The 14,063-nt window shown below is 34.5% G+C and overlaps 2 protein-coding genes across 6 annotated transcripts; both read right to left on the reverse strand.

Moving 5' to 3' along the window:
• Nucleotides 1-560: 560 nt before the first annotated feature.
• LOC135129009 (serine protease snake-like) lies at nt 561-2,153 on the reverse strand. 2 transcript variants are annotated; one of them, XM_064056090.1, is made up of 4 exons: nt 1,992-2,153; nt 1,363-1,826; nt 885-1,299; nt 561-798 (listed from the first exon to the last, which is right to left on the reverse strand). In XM_064056090.1, the coding sequence occupies exons 2-4, from the start codon at nt 1,479-1,481 to the stop codon at nt 625-627; spliced, it is 708 nt and encodes a 235-aa protein (XP_063912160.1). In that variant the 5' UTR covers nt 1,482-1,826; nt 1,992-2,153; the 3' UTR covers nt 561-624. The 2 variants fall into 2 exon arrangements, with proteins under 2 accessions (XP_063912160.1, XP_063912161.1); XM_064056091.1 differs by having other exon boundaries at nt 706-813; nt 1,992-2,152.
• Nucleotides 2,154-2,764: 611 nt separating this feature from the next.
• Nucleotides 2,765-13,835, reverse strand: LOC135128604 (serine protease snake-like). 4 transcript variants are annotated; one of them, XR_010280443.1, is made up of 6 exons: nt 13,632-13,835; nt 13,246-13,424; nt 6,116-6,341; nt 5,611-6,019; nt 3,376-5,361; nt 2,766-3,248 (listed from the first exon to the last, which is right to left on the reverse strand). XR_010280443.1 is itself a non-coding variant. In XM_064055523.1 (5 exons), exons 1-5 carry the CDS (start codon nt 13,697-13,699, stop codon nt 5,182-5,184), a joined length of 1,062 nt encoding a protein of 353 aa, XP_063911593.1. In that variant the 5' UTR covers nt 13,700-13,835; the 3' UTR covers nt 2,765-5,181. The 4 variants fall into 4 exon arrangements, 3 of the variants coding, with proteins under 3 accessions (XP_063911593.1, XP_063911592.1, XP_063911594.1); XM_064055523.1 differs by having other exon boundaries at nt 2,765-5,361; nt 13,246-13,428; nt 13,636-13,835; XM_064055522.1 differs by having other exon boundaries at nt 2,765-5,361.
• Nucleotides 13,836-14,063: the final 228 nt, after the last annotated feature.

A 14,063-nucleotide genomic window follows, 5' to 3' on the forward strand; every position in this document is an offset into this window, starting at 1 on the left:
ATCACTTGTAGGTCAACGCGGGTGATGTTGATTGGTTGCGTCAATAATTTTACAACATCCATCCTTTTTTTCTCCTTTTTAATGTAAGAGCTAAAAATATCCAAAGCTTAATATATCAATTTTTCAATTTTCAACCACTTTTCGACTACCTTCGAAATTACCTCAAGAGATTTTTGTAAATTTTGGCCTCTACAAGTCATTTTCGGTTTTATACTTCGAATATTCCTAACATTTTCTAAAATCTCTAATGCAAAATTTGTCAGTTTTTAAAATCTTGCTCCGGGATCATAAACATCTGTATTTTTAATTAATCAAGATTATATTGTGAATATGTGGCCGATCACATAAATAAAAACACATGTAAGATATGGTCGAAATCACAATAATGTCTGTCACTCGGTACACACTTCGCTGTGAGAGGGGCGTCCGAGAATAACCGTTCCAAAATTCAAGTCATAGAACACACAAATGAAGAAAGAAATGAAGAAGCAGTATTGGATCTAGCGGACCATTCCAGACACTGCTATTACCAAGATTTGAGTAATAATCGTGCGACAAAGTGCAATTTTTTAACTTCCTTTATTTTCTCCAAAAATATTAAATGGATTAAAATAGCCGATCTTATTAAATGTTTTCTGGCCAAACTACGTCTTCAATCCACTTAATGTAGTAGAATAGTCTGGTATTTACAGAGGGACCATCACATCTTATTCCAAATGATATCACGCCCACTATATCATACATACACAGTGTAGGGTCGTTGTTGTGATATATTTGTATAGGACCACCAGCGTCACCCTAAAAAACTTCAACCTTCTTTTCAAACACCAAATGACTTTAACTGTAGATGCTAGGTAATTGAAAATAATATTTTAACTACTGACCCTACAAGTGCCCTTCTCTCTGCTACCTCCTCCTGTGCAAATATGCATGTCATTGATAATCCCTTTGCCTATACCCCTTAAGGTTTTGTAACTGTCATTGCAGGACTGGTAGTCCACAATATCTTCAGTTACTTTGAGCAGATCTTCATTCGTGTTATCTCTAAAATAGACTGTACTGCCCCACCCAGTAGCAATAGTTTCTGTGACAGGAATGTCAAAGTTTGTATAAAGACAAGCTGGACGAACGAACGAATTGACTTCTACTGGTTTCTCGAGTTTTAAGAGTCCTATATCGTTATATGGATTTCCTTTATTGTATTCTGGATGTGCCACTCTATTTGCGACTTTTATTTCTTGTCTGTGGCTGGTGTCGTTAAGATTTGTGACCCCTAACACCACAAACTTTGGTTCACCACTAAAACAGAGAGATTATTAAAAATTAACCAGTTCAAAGACCAAACCAATTTTAAAAACTTACTACTTTTTTGACAACAAACAATTTCCTCCTGTCAAAATATACTGCTCGCTGATGAGTGATCCTCCACATAACCACTTAGGTTGTTCTGAGTCCTGCGTGTGATATGCTAAGAGTGCCATATGCGGAAACTCGGTCCTACCAGCTAGTTTTCCGTCAGTTATGCGCTTTACAATTTTGTGTCCACATTCTTGTTTCTGTCTTGTATTAGAGGCGTATTCTCTACATTCTTAAACACAATTTGAATGTGGTTTTATTTGGTACGAATTTGCATTTTTGCATAGTTCGTATGCTTATGTAACCTGGTTGCCGAGGTTTTGGGCAGCAAACTATGGGTTGTGTTCCTTCGAAGCCACAAGTTTGGGGTAGTTTGTGGGTTAAGGCTAGCTCATCCCGAATTTGCTTGCACTGGGTTAACAATTTACACAGTCCTGGGGAGTTGGTTGACTCAGATATGCAAACGCTACCTGTGGAAGGAAATGCACAAATTGGTCTGATTTCCAGGAGAAAAGTAACTTTTCTTTGTTTTATTTTTTTAGTAGCTGGTTGAAAATGAAATTGTATTAAACGACGCTAAAATTTATTCAACAAATTATATTAATATCTACAATAGAAGTAGGGAAAAAACTTACCAATAATGTCAAGCGTATAAACATCCTTAACCGAGACTACAGCAACAACTATAAGAAATTTAAACATGTTTTTGATATTTAAAAGCTCACTCGAGTGAGCATCTTACACTCTTTGCCATTATTACTTTTATCAGTATAAGATGAAACGGGTATTTTTAAACGTCTGGTGATTTCAAGGATGACAACGTTTCTTCTTAACTTTGTAGGTCAATGTGTTGTTAAAGACGTGTTTTTTTAGATAACTGGTTTCTTATTTATTTATTTTTAACATTGACAATACGGTTATTTTATTATTATAATTATTAATTCAAACCAGTCTATTCATTACTGAAACAATCTGGTTTGAGACTTGCAACTGCAATACTTTTAGTGGTAGTAGTATTAATTTATTATTTGCTTTACAAGCTTAATAATTAGTAGCTCTCTTGGGGAATTTCTGGATAGTATCTATCGAGACGATTGGTAGAAATTGCCTTGCTTGGTAGAGGGGTGACATATGTCATTGTGTTTTTGTTTGTGGTGAGTCAAAGCCCGTGGAAATATACGAATTTTCAACCAATGAATTTGTTTTATTGTTTTTAAATTCATAGTTCATGTTAGGATTTTAATCGTTAACTGGTTTTAACACAATTTAACAGGCATGAGATTGTTCAGATAATACACTTTTAATTTATTATTTGCCTTACATGCTTAATAAGATTCCCAGTAGGGGTACAAATTAACTTATTCTACATAATACAAATAAATCAATAAAAATAAATAAAATAAATTGAACATTCGAGTTTTATATGGTAATAATTGTTCTATTATTTCTGGTTGCCCACCCTTCGCCTTAGTTCCCTTATCTTCTGTACTTCTTGCATCAAGTCCTCTTCCATCTTCGTTTAGCACTTCTTTCCTACTTTCCTCCGATTCTCTCAATCCTTCACATCCTTCCAGCATATGTTCTATTGTTTCTCCCTCTCTCCAACATATCCTACACCTTCTGGCAGTTTCATCCAACCAAAAATGATCCTCTTTCTCTTCATTTCCACACTTAAATCTCGTCATCATTATTTTCCCCTTTATACTCTCTCTCTGTACTTTGGTACTTCTTCCTTTACTATTTTTCTATACTCTCTCTCTTCTTCCGTCGTTGTGATTCCTTTATTTATTTTGCAGCGTTTTTTTCTCACAACCTCCCAATAATTCCATAAAGTGTCTTTTCCATTCATGCATTTTAATTTTCCTACTGACTTCAGTCTTCCTTCTCCGTTCCTTGTTTTTTTATCTCCATACTTCTTCTTCTGTTTTCAGGAACTTTATTGTTTTCTCTTCTTCTTCTCGTTTTTCTCTTTTTCTTTCTTCACATTTTCTCCTATAATTCTCTCTTGCTTCTAAGTACTTTTCTTTCCTTCCCCTGTTATTCTTCCATTTTCTTAATTTTTCCCTTGCTTTTCTCTTCAACTCACTACATTCTCCGTTCCATTCATTATTCCTCTCTTGCCATATGTATATCTTTCTTTTTTCATAGCTTCTCCAATTAAGTTGATCAGTTCTGCTATCATAGCTTCTATATCTTCTTTTACTTCGAATTTCTTTTTTTTCTAGTCTACTTCTGTGTATCTTTGAATTCCCTCCTCATCCCATATTCTTTTTTCTATTTCGTTTCTTTCGTTTTCTTCTCTCTTGTTTTTCGTACTCTTGCTCTTTTCCTTTGATTTTTATTTCTAGTGGCATGTGGTCTGATTCTACCCTTTCCCTCACTTTGAAACGCTCTATTTCTTCCCACGCCTCTTCGTTGACAATTCCGTAGTCTATAATTGCTTGTCCACTAGCCCCTACGTACGTCCATTCTCCTTCTTCATCTCCTTCCTTCTTTCCTTTCAAAATTTTCCATCCCATTTCTTCTATTATCTTTCACAATATTTTCCATTCTTTGTTATTTGCTTTGTCTTTTGATCCTCTTTTCTCCACGTTTTCTTTATCTATTATTCTTGTCCCCTTATCGCCCAGTCTTGAGTTAAAATCCCCTCCTATAAGTATTTTTTCATTTCCTTTTTCTTTTGTTTCCTTTTCTATGTTTATCTTGGTTTCCTCCATTTTCTTGCTATAAACGATTATTATTTCTTCATTAGTCCGTTTTTATTATTCCTTCCATTTTCCTATTCTTCCATTTTTTTTCGAATTCCCATTACTACTCCCCCGCTTGTTCTCCCTTTTTTCGTTTCCTTTGTCGCCCTTAAACACTCCCACACATATTCTTGTGGTAGTGTCTCTTCAAATTTCTCCCAGTTTTCTCTTTGTACCCATGTCTCTACTAGCCGCACCACACCAAATTTTCCCACGTATTCCCAGAACTCCTTTTTCTTTTTTCGCAACCCTTGGACATTCCAAAACAGCACCTTCACCCCTTTTTCTCCTAATTTTGTACCAGCTTACCTTTTTTCGATTTCCCTATCTGCATCTTCCTTTTTCTTTGCCTTGTTTCCTTCCATTTTTCTTCCTTTTCTTTTGGCTCTTTACTAAAAATTTTCTAACTTATCGAGTTAACTTTTTATATCCCATTCTAACCATTTTCCCTTTATTTCTCTCTTTTGTTGCCTCTTGTTTTATTTTGATTTGAATTTTTCTTTCCGTTTTCGTCAGATCACCATTTATGTAAATTGACGACCCTTTTCTTTTCTTGCTTTTCATTACATTTATTTTTTCTTCTCTATTTTCGAATTCCACTACATACACTTTCTCTGCAATTTTCTACGCACTTTTAACTTTACTCTCTACTTTGGCTTTCTCTTCTAAAAATTTTGTCACCTTTTCAATTATCTACTTCTGCTCTCCTGTTCCTATTTCCATTCCCATTATCACTACTTTGTTTCTTCTCTTTTCTTTCTGAGTACGATCTAGGTGACTTTCTACTTCACCCACTCTCTTTCTAGATTTTACTCCTGTAGTTGATCTCTTGCTTGCTTTAATTCTTCTCTTATTGTTTTAGGCTCCTCTTTAAGCTGTGTATTCCATTCCTTCAATAATTGTTTATAACTTTCTCTCATGTCATCTCTGATTTGTGTCGCAAGTTCGCTGATCATCTTCTGGTACAACTGAAAAATCGGGAGGGTAAATTAATAATGAACGAGAGTTACTAGAAAAGTTTTATTGTCTGATATTTCCAGTTAGAGCGAGGAATGTAGTACAATTAAAATAACCGAGTTTATTGATTATTCTCTGGCCAAACTATATCTTCAATCCACTTAATGTAGTGAGACACTCGAATGTTGACAGATGGAGCACCACCACATGCTTTTCCAAACGAAACTACGCCCACTATGTCGTACATACACGAGCTTTTGTCGTTATTGTGATGTATTTGTACTGGACCACCAGTATCACCCTAAAAATTTAGAAGAATTTGATTTATACCACAGCAATATTAATAGAAAATCGCAGGTTTCGGATTCAGATGAAAACATATTTTGGATAGTAATGTTGTTTCAAATGAAATTGTAAACTTTTGTGTTTTCGAGTGTAGTACCAACTTTTTTCTACTACTATTTAACTTAAAAGTTCTATCAGGATCCGAAGGAAAAGTTGTCCATTGTATCAATCATAGCAACTACATGAAAATGATGTTTTAACTAACCTGACAAGTATCCTCTAGTTCGTTACCTTGTGTGCAAATATGCATACTATCTATAATTCCTCTTTTTAGCTTCCTAATGCTTTGATAACTCTTATTACAAACCTCATATTCTGTAATATCTAGTGTTACTTTGAGCAAATCCTCACTGCTATCTCCTCCCCATTCTGTCTGACCCCATCCAGTAATAACAACTTTTCCAACAGGAATGTCAAAGTGTGTATTAAGACATGCCGGACGCACATACGAACTCATTTCTATCGGTTTTTCCAGTTTTATTAGACCTATGTCGTGATAGTACGATGTATTGTTGTATTCTGGGTGTGATATATACTTTTCAATTTTTATTTCTTGGCTGTGGTCAGTGTCATTCAGATAAGTTACCCCTAACAACACTACTTGTGGCCTACCACTAAAACAGAGAAGAAACAAATTTTATTTTGTAACATATTATTCTAAATTATCAAACGATTTTTTTTACCAACTGAATTATTTCTTCCAAACTCACATATAAATGTGAAGTAGACCAAACGCCGCTGTCAAAATATATTGTTCGCTGATAAGTGATCCTCCACGTAACCACATATAATTGTCAGAATCTTCCATCGGAAATCCCAATATCGCCATATGGGGGAACTCCGTTCTTCCAGCTCGTTTTCCTCCAACGATGCGCTTTACAATATTGTGTCCACATAATTGTTTCTCTTTTGTGTGCGACGTATATTCTCTACATTCTTAAACGGAATTTGTTTTGGTGTTTGGTTCTATTAACACGAAGGGCGTTTTTACATACTGCTTTCGCTCATGTAACCTGGTCGGCGAGTCTTTGGACAACAGACTATGGCATGTGTTCCTTCGAAGCCACAAGCCTGAGGCAATTTTTGGGAAAACACTACTTGATCTCGAATCTCTTTGCATTGTGTTAATAGTTTGCACACACCGGGAGAGTTAGATGATTCAAGGGTGCAAGGGTTTCCTTGAAAAACAAATATAGGAACTGAAATCAATTTAACGAGACAAGATCAGGCGCCCATTGCCCCCCCCTGACACACGACCGAGGTACTTTATTTTGACCAATTTCAAAATTTTGAAATCACTTCATTTTGTAAATACAGTACAACCTCTATAATCCGAACTCACGATTGTCTCAACATCCAGTAATCCGAACAGAGGCTATTTGAAGTCGATGCCTCTTTAATCCGAACAAAACTCTACAATCCGATCTGAACTTGAAAACATGCATCTACTTTCAAAAATGACGCAAGATCTTTCTGCATATGTTGTATGGAATACATATTTTGAAATTTTTAAAAATTGCGATATTTCAAAGCACTGAATTAATTAACTAATTCTGGAAAAACGGATGAAGTTATCGGAGACCCAAAATCTACAAGAGAAAGTATTTGGTTAAATTTCGAAAATCGTCGAAAATGGGTCGAAATTTGCATGAGAACAATTTCATTTTCGAAAAAATTTCCTAAAAATTCTGAAAAAATTCAGAGATATATATCCCGACGTGCCGATTCCAAAAATATACCATGTTTATGGTAACGGAGCAATATTTTCGGAAAATTCGCTGTGAAATTCGAATTTTTCGAAATTTTTAAAAATTGCGATATTTCAACGATTGTGGAAAAATGGTTATCGAAGAAATGAAGCCAGAAGTGACTTCTGAGGTCCAAAATCTACAAGAAAATATGTATTTAGTTAAATTTCGAAAATCGTCGAGAATGGGTTGAAATTTGCATAATGGAGGTAATACGAATACATAATGGAAAATTTCATTTTTGAAAAATTCATCTAAAAATTCTGAAAAATTTCGGGGTATAGATCCCGGGGTGTTTATATGTATCTATTATTATCTATTGTTGCTTAAGAATTCTTTAATTTTTGTTTAATAAAATTTAGGTTTATTTCTTGAAGTTTGTTTTCAGTTGTGTATGAAGTTGTTATTCAATTCCCTTTCAGATTTTTGGGAAAATTGCTGATCCGAACAAATCGTTAATCCGAACACACCTTTTTCCCAATTAATTAGGATTATCGAGATTCTACTGTACACTATACGTGGAATGAAAAGAACCAAATGTCACCCATGTTATGTGAAAAAGAGTATACTAGCTAAAATTTTATAAATTTTTTTGTTTAGAACGAATTTCTGGTAGAGAGGTAAAATTGCACAAAAATTGCCCCCCCCGGAACGAAATCCTGTATCCGCGTCTGGACAAGATTGATCTAAATTTATTTAGAATATAGGCGGGCGGAACACTACTGTGTTCTCAAATTTTCTAAAAAATACGGTGAATCTTGATTTGATAAATGTTAAATAAAAAGAAAAATGCATACATTAGACAGTTTCAGTTTTAGAAATTTTTCTTGAGGAAAATAAGGGACGTACAAGAACAAATACAAAAAAAATAATTCATGCATATTGACAATTGCAAAGTGGTTTTTCCGAAATACTCCATGTATGTGGATTTATCTACAAAAGGTTAAATAAACATTAACTGTGTATAATTGTGTATACCTAACCACGTTAGATTAAGAAAATAAAACTTACCAATAATGCCTTGAGAGTAAACATTTTTAACAAAGATCACAATATCACAATCATCTGGAATTTATACATTTCTTTATTGCACACCAACACACACTCTCGTACTCCTACTAGTATTAACGTTGTCTTCGTTAGTTCTTCACCTTGATATTTGGTTCTAAGAAATGATGACCGGTATGCAAGCTGGGCAAGCCACTTTACACACGCGTTTTTCTTAGTATATGTACTTCGTTAAAATTTCAAAATAGTAGTTTTTTGGACCACACGACAAAATTTGATTTCATTTGAACAATTTACAAAATTTTGTGTCTTTTTATATATTTTACAACTATAAAATGGAGGGGGTAAATTAGTAATAAACAATAGTTACTAGAAAAGTTTATTTTCTGTTATTTTCACAGCACAAACTCCCAGTTAAAGTAGACGATTTCATTGGCCATTCTCTAGCCAAACGATGTTTTCAATCCATTTAATGTAGTGAGATACTCGAGTGCTTACCGATGGACCACCAGAACATGATTTTCCAAACGAAATCACCCCTACTACGTCGTACATACACGAGTCGTTGTTATATATTTGTATCGGACCACCAGTATCACCCTAAAAATCAAAAGCATTAATTTCTACAATTCGACGGTCGAATATGAAAAAAACGGTTGCATTTATCAAAGAAACGAGGCCTAAAGTGAGTTCTAGAGTTCGAAAATGTCAAAATTTGTCCGAAATTTGAAGAAGGGGGAACCAATGGAAAAATTTCACTTTTAAAAAAGTTGTCTAAAAATTCTGAAAAAATTCAAGGATGTAGATTTCGACTTGCTGATTCCAAAAATGTAGAATGTTTAAGGTCACGGAGCAGAATTTTCCCTAGAATCGGTATGAAATGCGAATTTTTTGGGGATTTCTAAAAATTTCGATATTTCAACGGTCGCTTCCGGAAAAACGGTTGAAGTTATGAAAGGAACGAGGCCGAAAGTGAGTTCTAGAGCTCGAGATCTACAAGAAAATGTGTTTAGTTGAGTTTCGAAAATGTCAAAATTTGGCCGAAATTTGGGAGACCATTGAAAAAATTTCACTTTTAAAAAATTGTCTAAAAATTCTGATAAAATTCGGGGATGTAGATTTCGACTTGCTGATTCCAAAAATATAGAATGTTTAAGGTAACGGAGCAGAATTTTTCGCTAGAATCGGTATGAAACGCGAATTTTTGGGGATTTCAAAGATTTCGAGACTTCAACGGTCGATTCCAGAAAAAAGGTTGATGTTATCAAAGGAACGAGGCGGAAAGTGAGTTCTAGAGCTCGAGATCTACAAGAAAACGTGTTTAGTTAAGTTCCGAAAATGTCAAAATTTTGCCGAAATTTGAAGAAGGGGGGACCAATGGAAAAATTTCACTTTTAAAAAAGTTGTCTAAAAATTCTGAAAAAATTCTGCGATGTACATTTCGACTTGCTTATTCCAAAAATATAGAATGTTTAAGGTCACGGAGCAGAATTTTCGCTGGAATCGGTATGAAATGCGAATTTCTGGGAATTTCTAAAAATTTCGATAATTCGACAGTCGATTCCGGAAAAACGATTGCAGTTATCAAAGGAACGAGGCCGAAAGTGAGTTCTACATCTCGAGGTCTACAAGAAAATGTGTTTGGTTAGGTTTTGAAAATGTCAAAATTTGACCGAAATTTGAAAGAGAAATTTCACTTTTAAAAAAGTTGTCTAAAAAATTCTGAAAAAATTCAGGGATGTAGATTTCGACTTGCTGATTCCAAAAATATAGAATATTTAAGTCACGGAGCAGAAATTTCGCTAGAATCGGTATGAAATGCGAATTTTTCAGAATTTCTAAAAATTTCGATATTTCAACAGTCGATTCCGGAAAAACCGTTGCATTTATCAAAGGAACGAGGCCGAAAGTGAGTTCTAGAGCTCGAGATCTACAAGAAAATGTGTTTGGTTAAGTTTCGAAAATGTCAAAATCTGTCCGAAATTTGAAGAAGAAAAACATTAGAAAAATTTCACTTTTAAAAAAGTTGTCTAAAAAATTCTGAAAGATTTCAGGGATGTAAAATTCGACTTGCTAATTCTAAAAATATAGAATATTTAAGGTCACGGAGCAGAAATTTCGCTAGAATCGGCATGAAATGCGAATTTTTGAGAATTTCTAAAAATTTCGATATTTCAACCGTCGATTCCGGAAAAACGGTTGATGTTATCAAAAGAACGAGGCTGAAAGTGAGTTCTAGCACTCGAGATCTACAAGAAAATGTGTTTAGTTAAGTTTCGAAAATGTCAAAATTTGGCCGAAATTTGAAGAAGGGGGGAGTATTTGAATAATTTCACTTTTAAAAAAGTTGTCTAAAAATTCTGAAAAAATTCAGGGATGTAGATTTCGACTTGCTGATTGCATAAATATAGAACGTTTAAGGTCACGGAGCAGAATTTTCGCTAGAATCGGTATGAAATGCGAGTTTTTGGGCATTTCTAAAAATTTCGATATTCAGCGGTCGATTCCAGAAAAACGGTTGATGTTATCAAAGGAACGAGGCCGAAAGTGAGTTCTAGGGCTCGAGATCTACAAGAAAATGTGTTTAGTTAAGTTTCGAAAATGTCAAAATTTGGCCGAAATTTGAAGAAGGGGGGACCATTGGAAAAATTTCACTTTTAAAAAAGTTGTCTAAAAATTCTAAAAAAATTCAGGGATTGCGATTTGCTGATTCCAAAAATATAGAATGTTGGAGGTCACGGAGCAGAGATTTCGCTAGAATCAGCATGAAATATACTTCAACTGTCGATTCCGGAAAAACGATTGCAGTTATCAAAGGAACGATGCCGAAAATGAGTTTTTTCACTAGCAGCCTGGACGCATGCAAATGTCGACTCATTTAGTGGTAGCAAATTCAACTTTTGCTACCACGGGTTCAAAAAGAAAAATTGAGGTTATGTACGCAATGTTTGATGTGATTATTTCTTAAAAAATGAACAAATGTGTGCTACAAACATTACTTGAGTATACGCATGGTAGTTGGTAGACGGTAGAAGATAAAATGATTAACTCAGCGACAAGTATAAACGGTTTTCTTTGTGTTGAAGATTTAGATCAAGTTTGATTAGAAATCAAAACAAAATCACGTTGCGTCAAAAAATTGAACGTTTATTTTTCAGTTTATTGTCTTATGGTTTCTACTAGTGAAAAAAATAGTATATTAACCACGGTTGCAAAGCCACTTCTAGACCTCGCACTTAGAGCCCTCGACGCTGCGCGTCTCGGGTTCTAATTTGCGCTCGGTCTAGAATGCTTGGCTCTGCAACCTTGGCTAATAATATACTATTTTGAGCTCGAAGTTTACAAGAAAATGTGTTTAGGTAAGTTTCGAAAATGTGAAAATTTGGCCGAAATTTGAAGGGGGGACCATTGGAAAAATTTCACTTTTAAAAAAGTTGTCTAAAAATTCTGAAAAAATTCAGGGATGTAGATTTCGACTTGCTGATTCCAAAAATATAGAATGTTGAAGGTCACGGTGCAGAGATTTCGCTAGAATCAGCATGAAATGCGAATTTTTGAGAATTTCTAAAAATTTCGGTACTTCAACTGTCGATTCCGGAAAAACGATTGCAGTTATCAAATAACGATGCCGAAAATGAGTTTTTGAGCTCGAAATTTACAAGAAAATGTGTTTAGTTAAGTTTCGAAAATGTGAAAATTTGCCCGAAATTTGAAGGGGGGACCATTGGAAAAATTTCACTTTTAAAAAAGTTGTCTAAAAATTCTGAAAAAATTCAGCGATGTAGATTTCGACTTGCTGATTCCAAAAATATAGAATGTTGAAGGTCACGGAGCAGAGATTTCTCTAGAACCAGCATGAAATGCGAATTTTTGGAGATTTTTAAAAATTTCGATATTTCAACGGTCGATTCAGGAAAAACGGTTGCAGTTATCAAAGAAACGAAGCCGAAAGTTAGTTCCAGAGCTCCAAATCTACAAGAAAATATGCTTGGTTAAGTTTCGAAAATGTCAAAATTTGGCCGAAATTTGATGAAGTAGAAATTTCACTTTTAATAAAGTTGTCTAAAAATTCTGAAAAAATTCAGCGATGTAGATTTCGACTTGCTGATTCCAAAAATATAGAATGTTGAAGGTCACGGATCAAAATTTTCGCTAGAATCGTTATGAAATGCGAAAACTATGGCAACTTCATGAGAATGATTATTTAGCTGACCTGACAAGTATCCCCTTGTTGTGGGTAAGTGCCTCCTGTACAAATCTGCATATCGTATATAATTCCTTCCCTTAGCTTCCTTGTGTCAAGATAATTCCTATTACAGAAGTCATAGTCTACAATATTCAATGTTACTTTGAGTAAATCTTGACTGCTCTCTCCTGCATAACGTGTAAGACCCCATCCAGTAGCAACAATCTTTTTCACAGGAATCTCAAGCTGTGTATGAAGACATGCCGGACGTACATACGAATTGGTTTCTATAGGCTTATCCAGTTTTACTAGTGCTATGTCGTGATAGTGGGAGGTATTTTTGTATTCTGGATGCACTATATTCTTTGCAATTTTTATTTCCTGTTTATGGTTAGTGTCATTAAGGTTAGTGATCCCTAACCACACTACTTTTGGTTCACCGCTAAAAGAGAGAGTTTCTTAAAAATGAATTAGTTCAAATTCGATTTAAGTGTAATATATAAAAGTAAGGAAAATGGATATACACTTAATAGACCCAAAGTAAATGAACCCAGAAATATAATGGTCGTCGAATCTTAAAAAAAATAGTTGTAGTGATTTTCGACAAACTTACACTACTTCTGAAGTCAAGCAATGTGCTACTGTCAAAATGTATTGTTCGCTGATAAGCGATCCTCCACATAACCACTGAAAATTGTCACGATTTCCCGTCGGAAATCCTAATAGCGCCATATGGGGGAACTCTGTTCTTCCAGCCGGTTTTCCTTCAACAATGCGCTTTACAATATTGTGTCCACATAATTGTTTCTCTTTTGTGTGCGATGTATATTCTTTACATTCTTAAACGCAATTTGATTTTTTTTTGGTTTGCTATGTATACGAATTTGTTTTTACGTACTGGTTTCGCTTATGGAACCTGAGGGCTGAGGATTTGGGCAACAGACTATGGCTTGTGTTTCTTGGAAGCCACAAGTTTGAGGCAGTTTTTGAAAAATTACTATTTCATCCCGAATCTCTTTACACTGTGTTAACAGTTTGCAGAGTCCTGGAGAATTAGATCGTTCATGGGTGCAAGGGCTTCCTGGAAAAACAAATGAAGAAATTTATTTGAATAAATTTATTAACATAAATAATAAAGGTAATTTAACGACTTCAAAATTAATGCAAATAAATATTACACAGGAATTTTTGAAAACTAAATAGGTATAATCTGAGTTCGCGTGTGAATTATTGGTACACAAAACTTTGTGTGTAACCAGGCCTGCAGACACAGGAAAAAGAAACTTACCGATGTTTTGAGTGTAAATATTTTTAACCAAGGTCACAATTACAATAATCAAAAATTTATACATTTCTTTACTGTTTAAACTTACTCTGGACCATAGAGCATATACTCTCTACGATTTTACTACTACCTTTATCAACACACAAAATGGGTATTTACGTCAAGTGGTTTCAGGGACGACAACGTTTCTTCTTCACCTTGTAGACCGACGCAAATGAGCAAGCCACTTTACACAGGTGTTTTTCTTTGTATAAGTACGTTGGTATTTATTTATTATTTTTTATGTAATAGTTAAAATATGTATGTTTCAGTAGGATCGATCTAAAAATATTAATTTCATGTGAAATTGCATAACAACATTTAACCCTGAAAGTGATGACGCATTCTTACAATTTTGCCGATTTTTTTTTATTTTATATGAATCAAAATCA

The sequence above is a fragment of the Zophobas morio genome, unplaced genomic scaffold (assembly GCF_036711695.1).
Source record: "Zophobas morio isolate AGI-343-1 ecotype UQ-CSIRO unplaced genomic scaffold, CSIRO_AGI_Zmor_V1 ptg000014l, whole genome shotgun sequence".
NCBI classification, from domain to species: domain Eukaryota; kingdom Metazoa; phylum Arthropoda; class Insecta; order Coleoptera; family Tenebrionidae; genus Zophobas; species Zophobas morio.

Bases quoted from the DNA above. Each gene is read 5' to 3' on its own strand.
- LOC135129009 (XM_064056090.1), bottom strand. From the start codon at position 1,481: ATGGCACTCTTAGCATATCACACGCAGGACTCAGAACAACCTAAGTGG. The intron at 1,300-1,362 runs GTAAGTTTTTAA...TCTCTGTTTTAG, and splicing joins TGTTTGTTGTCAAAAAAGTA to TGGTGAACCAAAGTTTGTGG. The intron at 799-884 runs GTCAGTAGTTAA...GAAGTTTTTTAG, and splicing joins GAGAGAAGGGCACTTGTAGG to GGTGACGCTGGTGGTCCTAT.
- LOC135128604 (XM_064055523.1), bottom strand. From the start codon at position 13,699: ATGTATAAATTTTTGATTATTGTAATTGTGACCTTGGTTAAAAATATT. The intron at 13,429-13,635 runs GTAAGTTTCTTT...TTGTTTTTCCAG, and splicing joins TATTTACACTCAAAACATCG to GAAGCCCTTGCACCCATGAA. The intron at 5,362-5,610 runs GTTAGTTAAAAC...CTAAATTTTTAG, and splicing joins AACTAGAGGATACTTGTCAG to GGTGATACTGGTGGTCCAGT.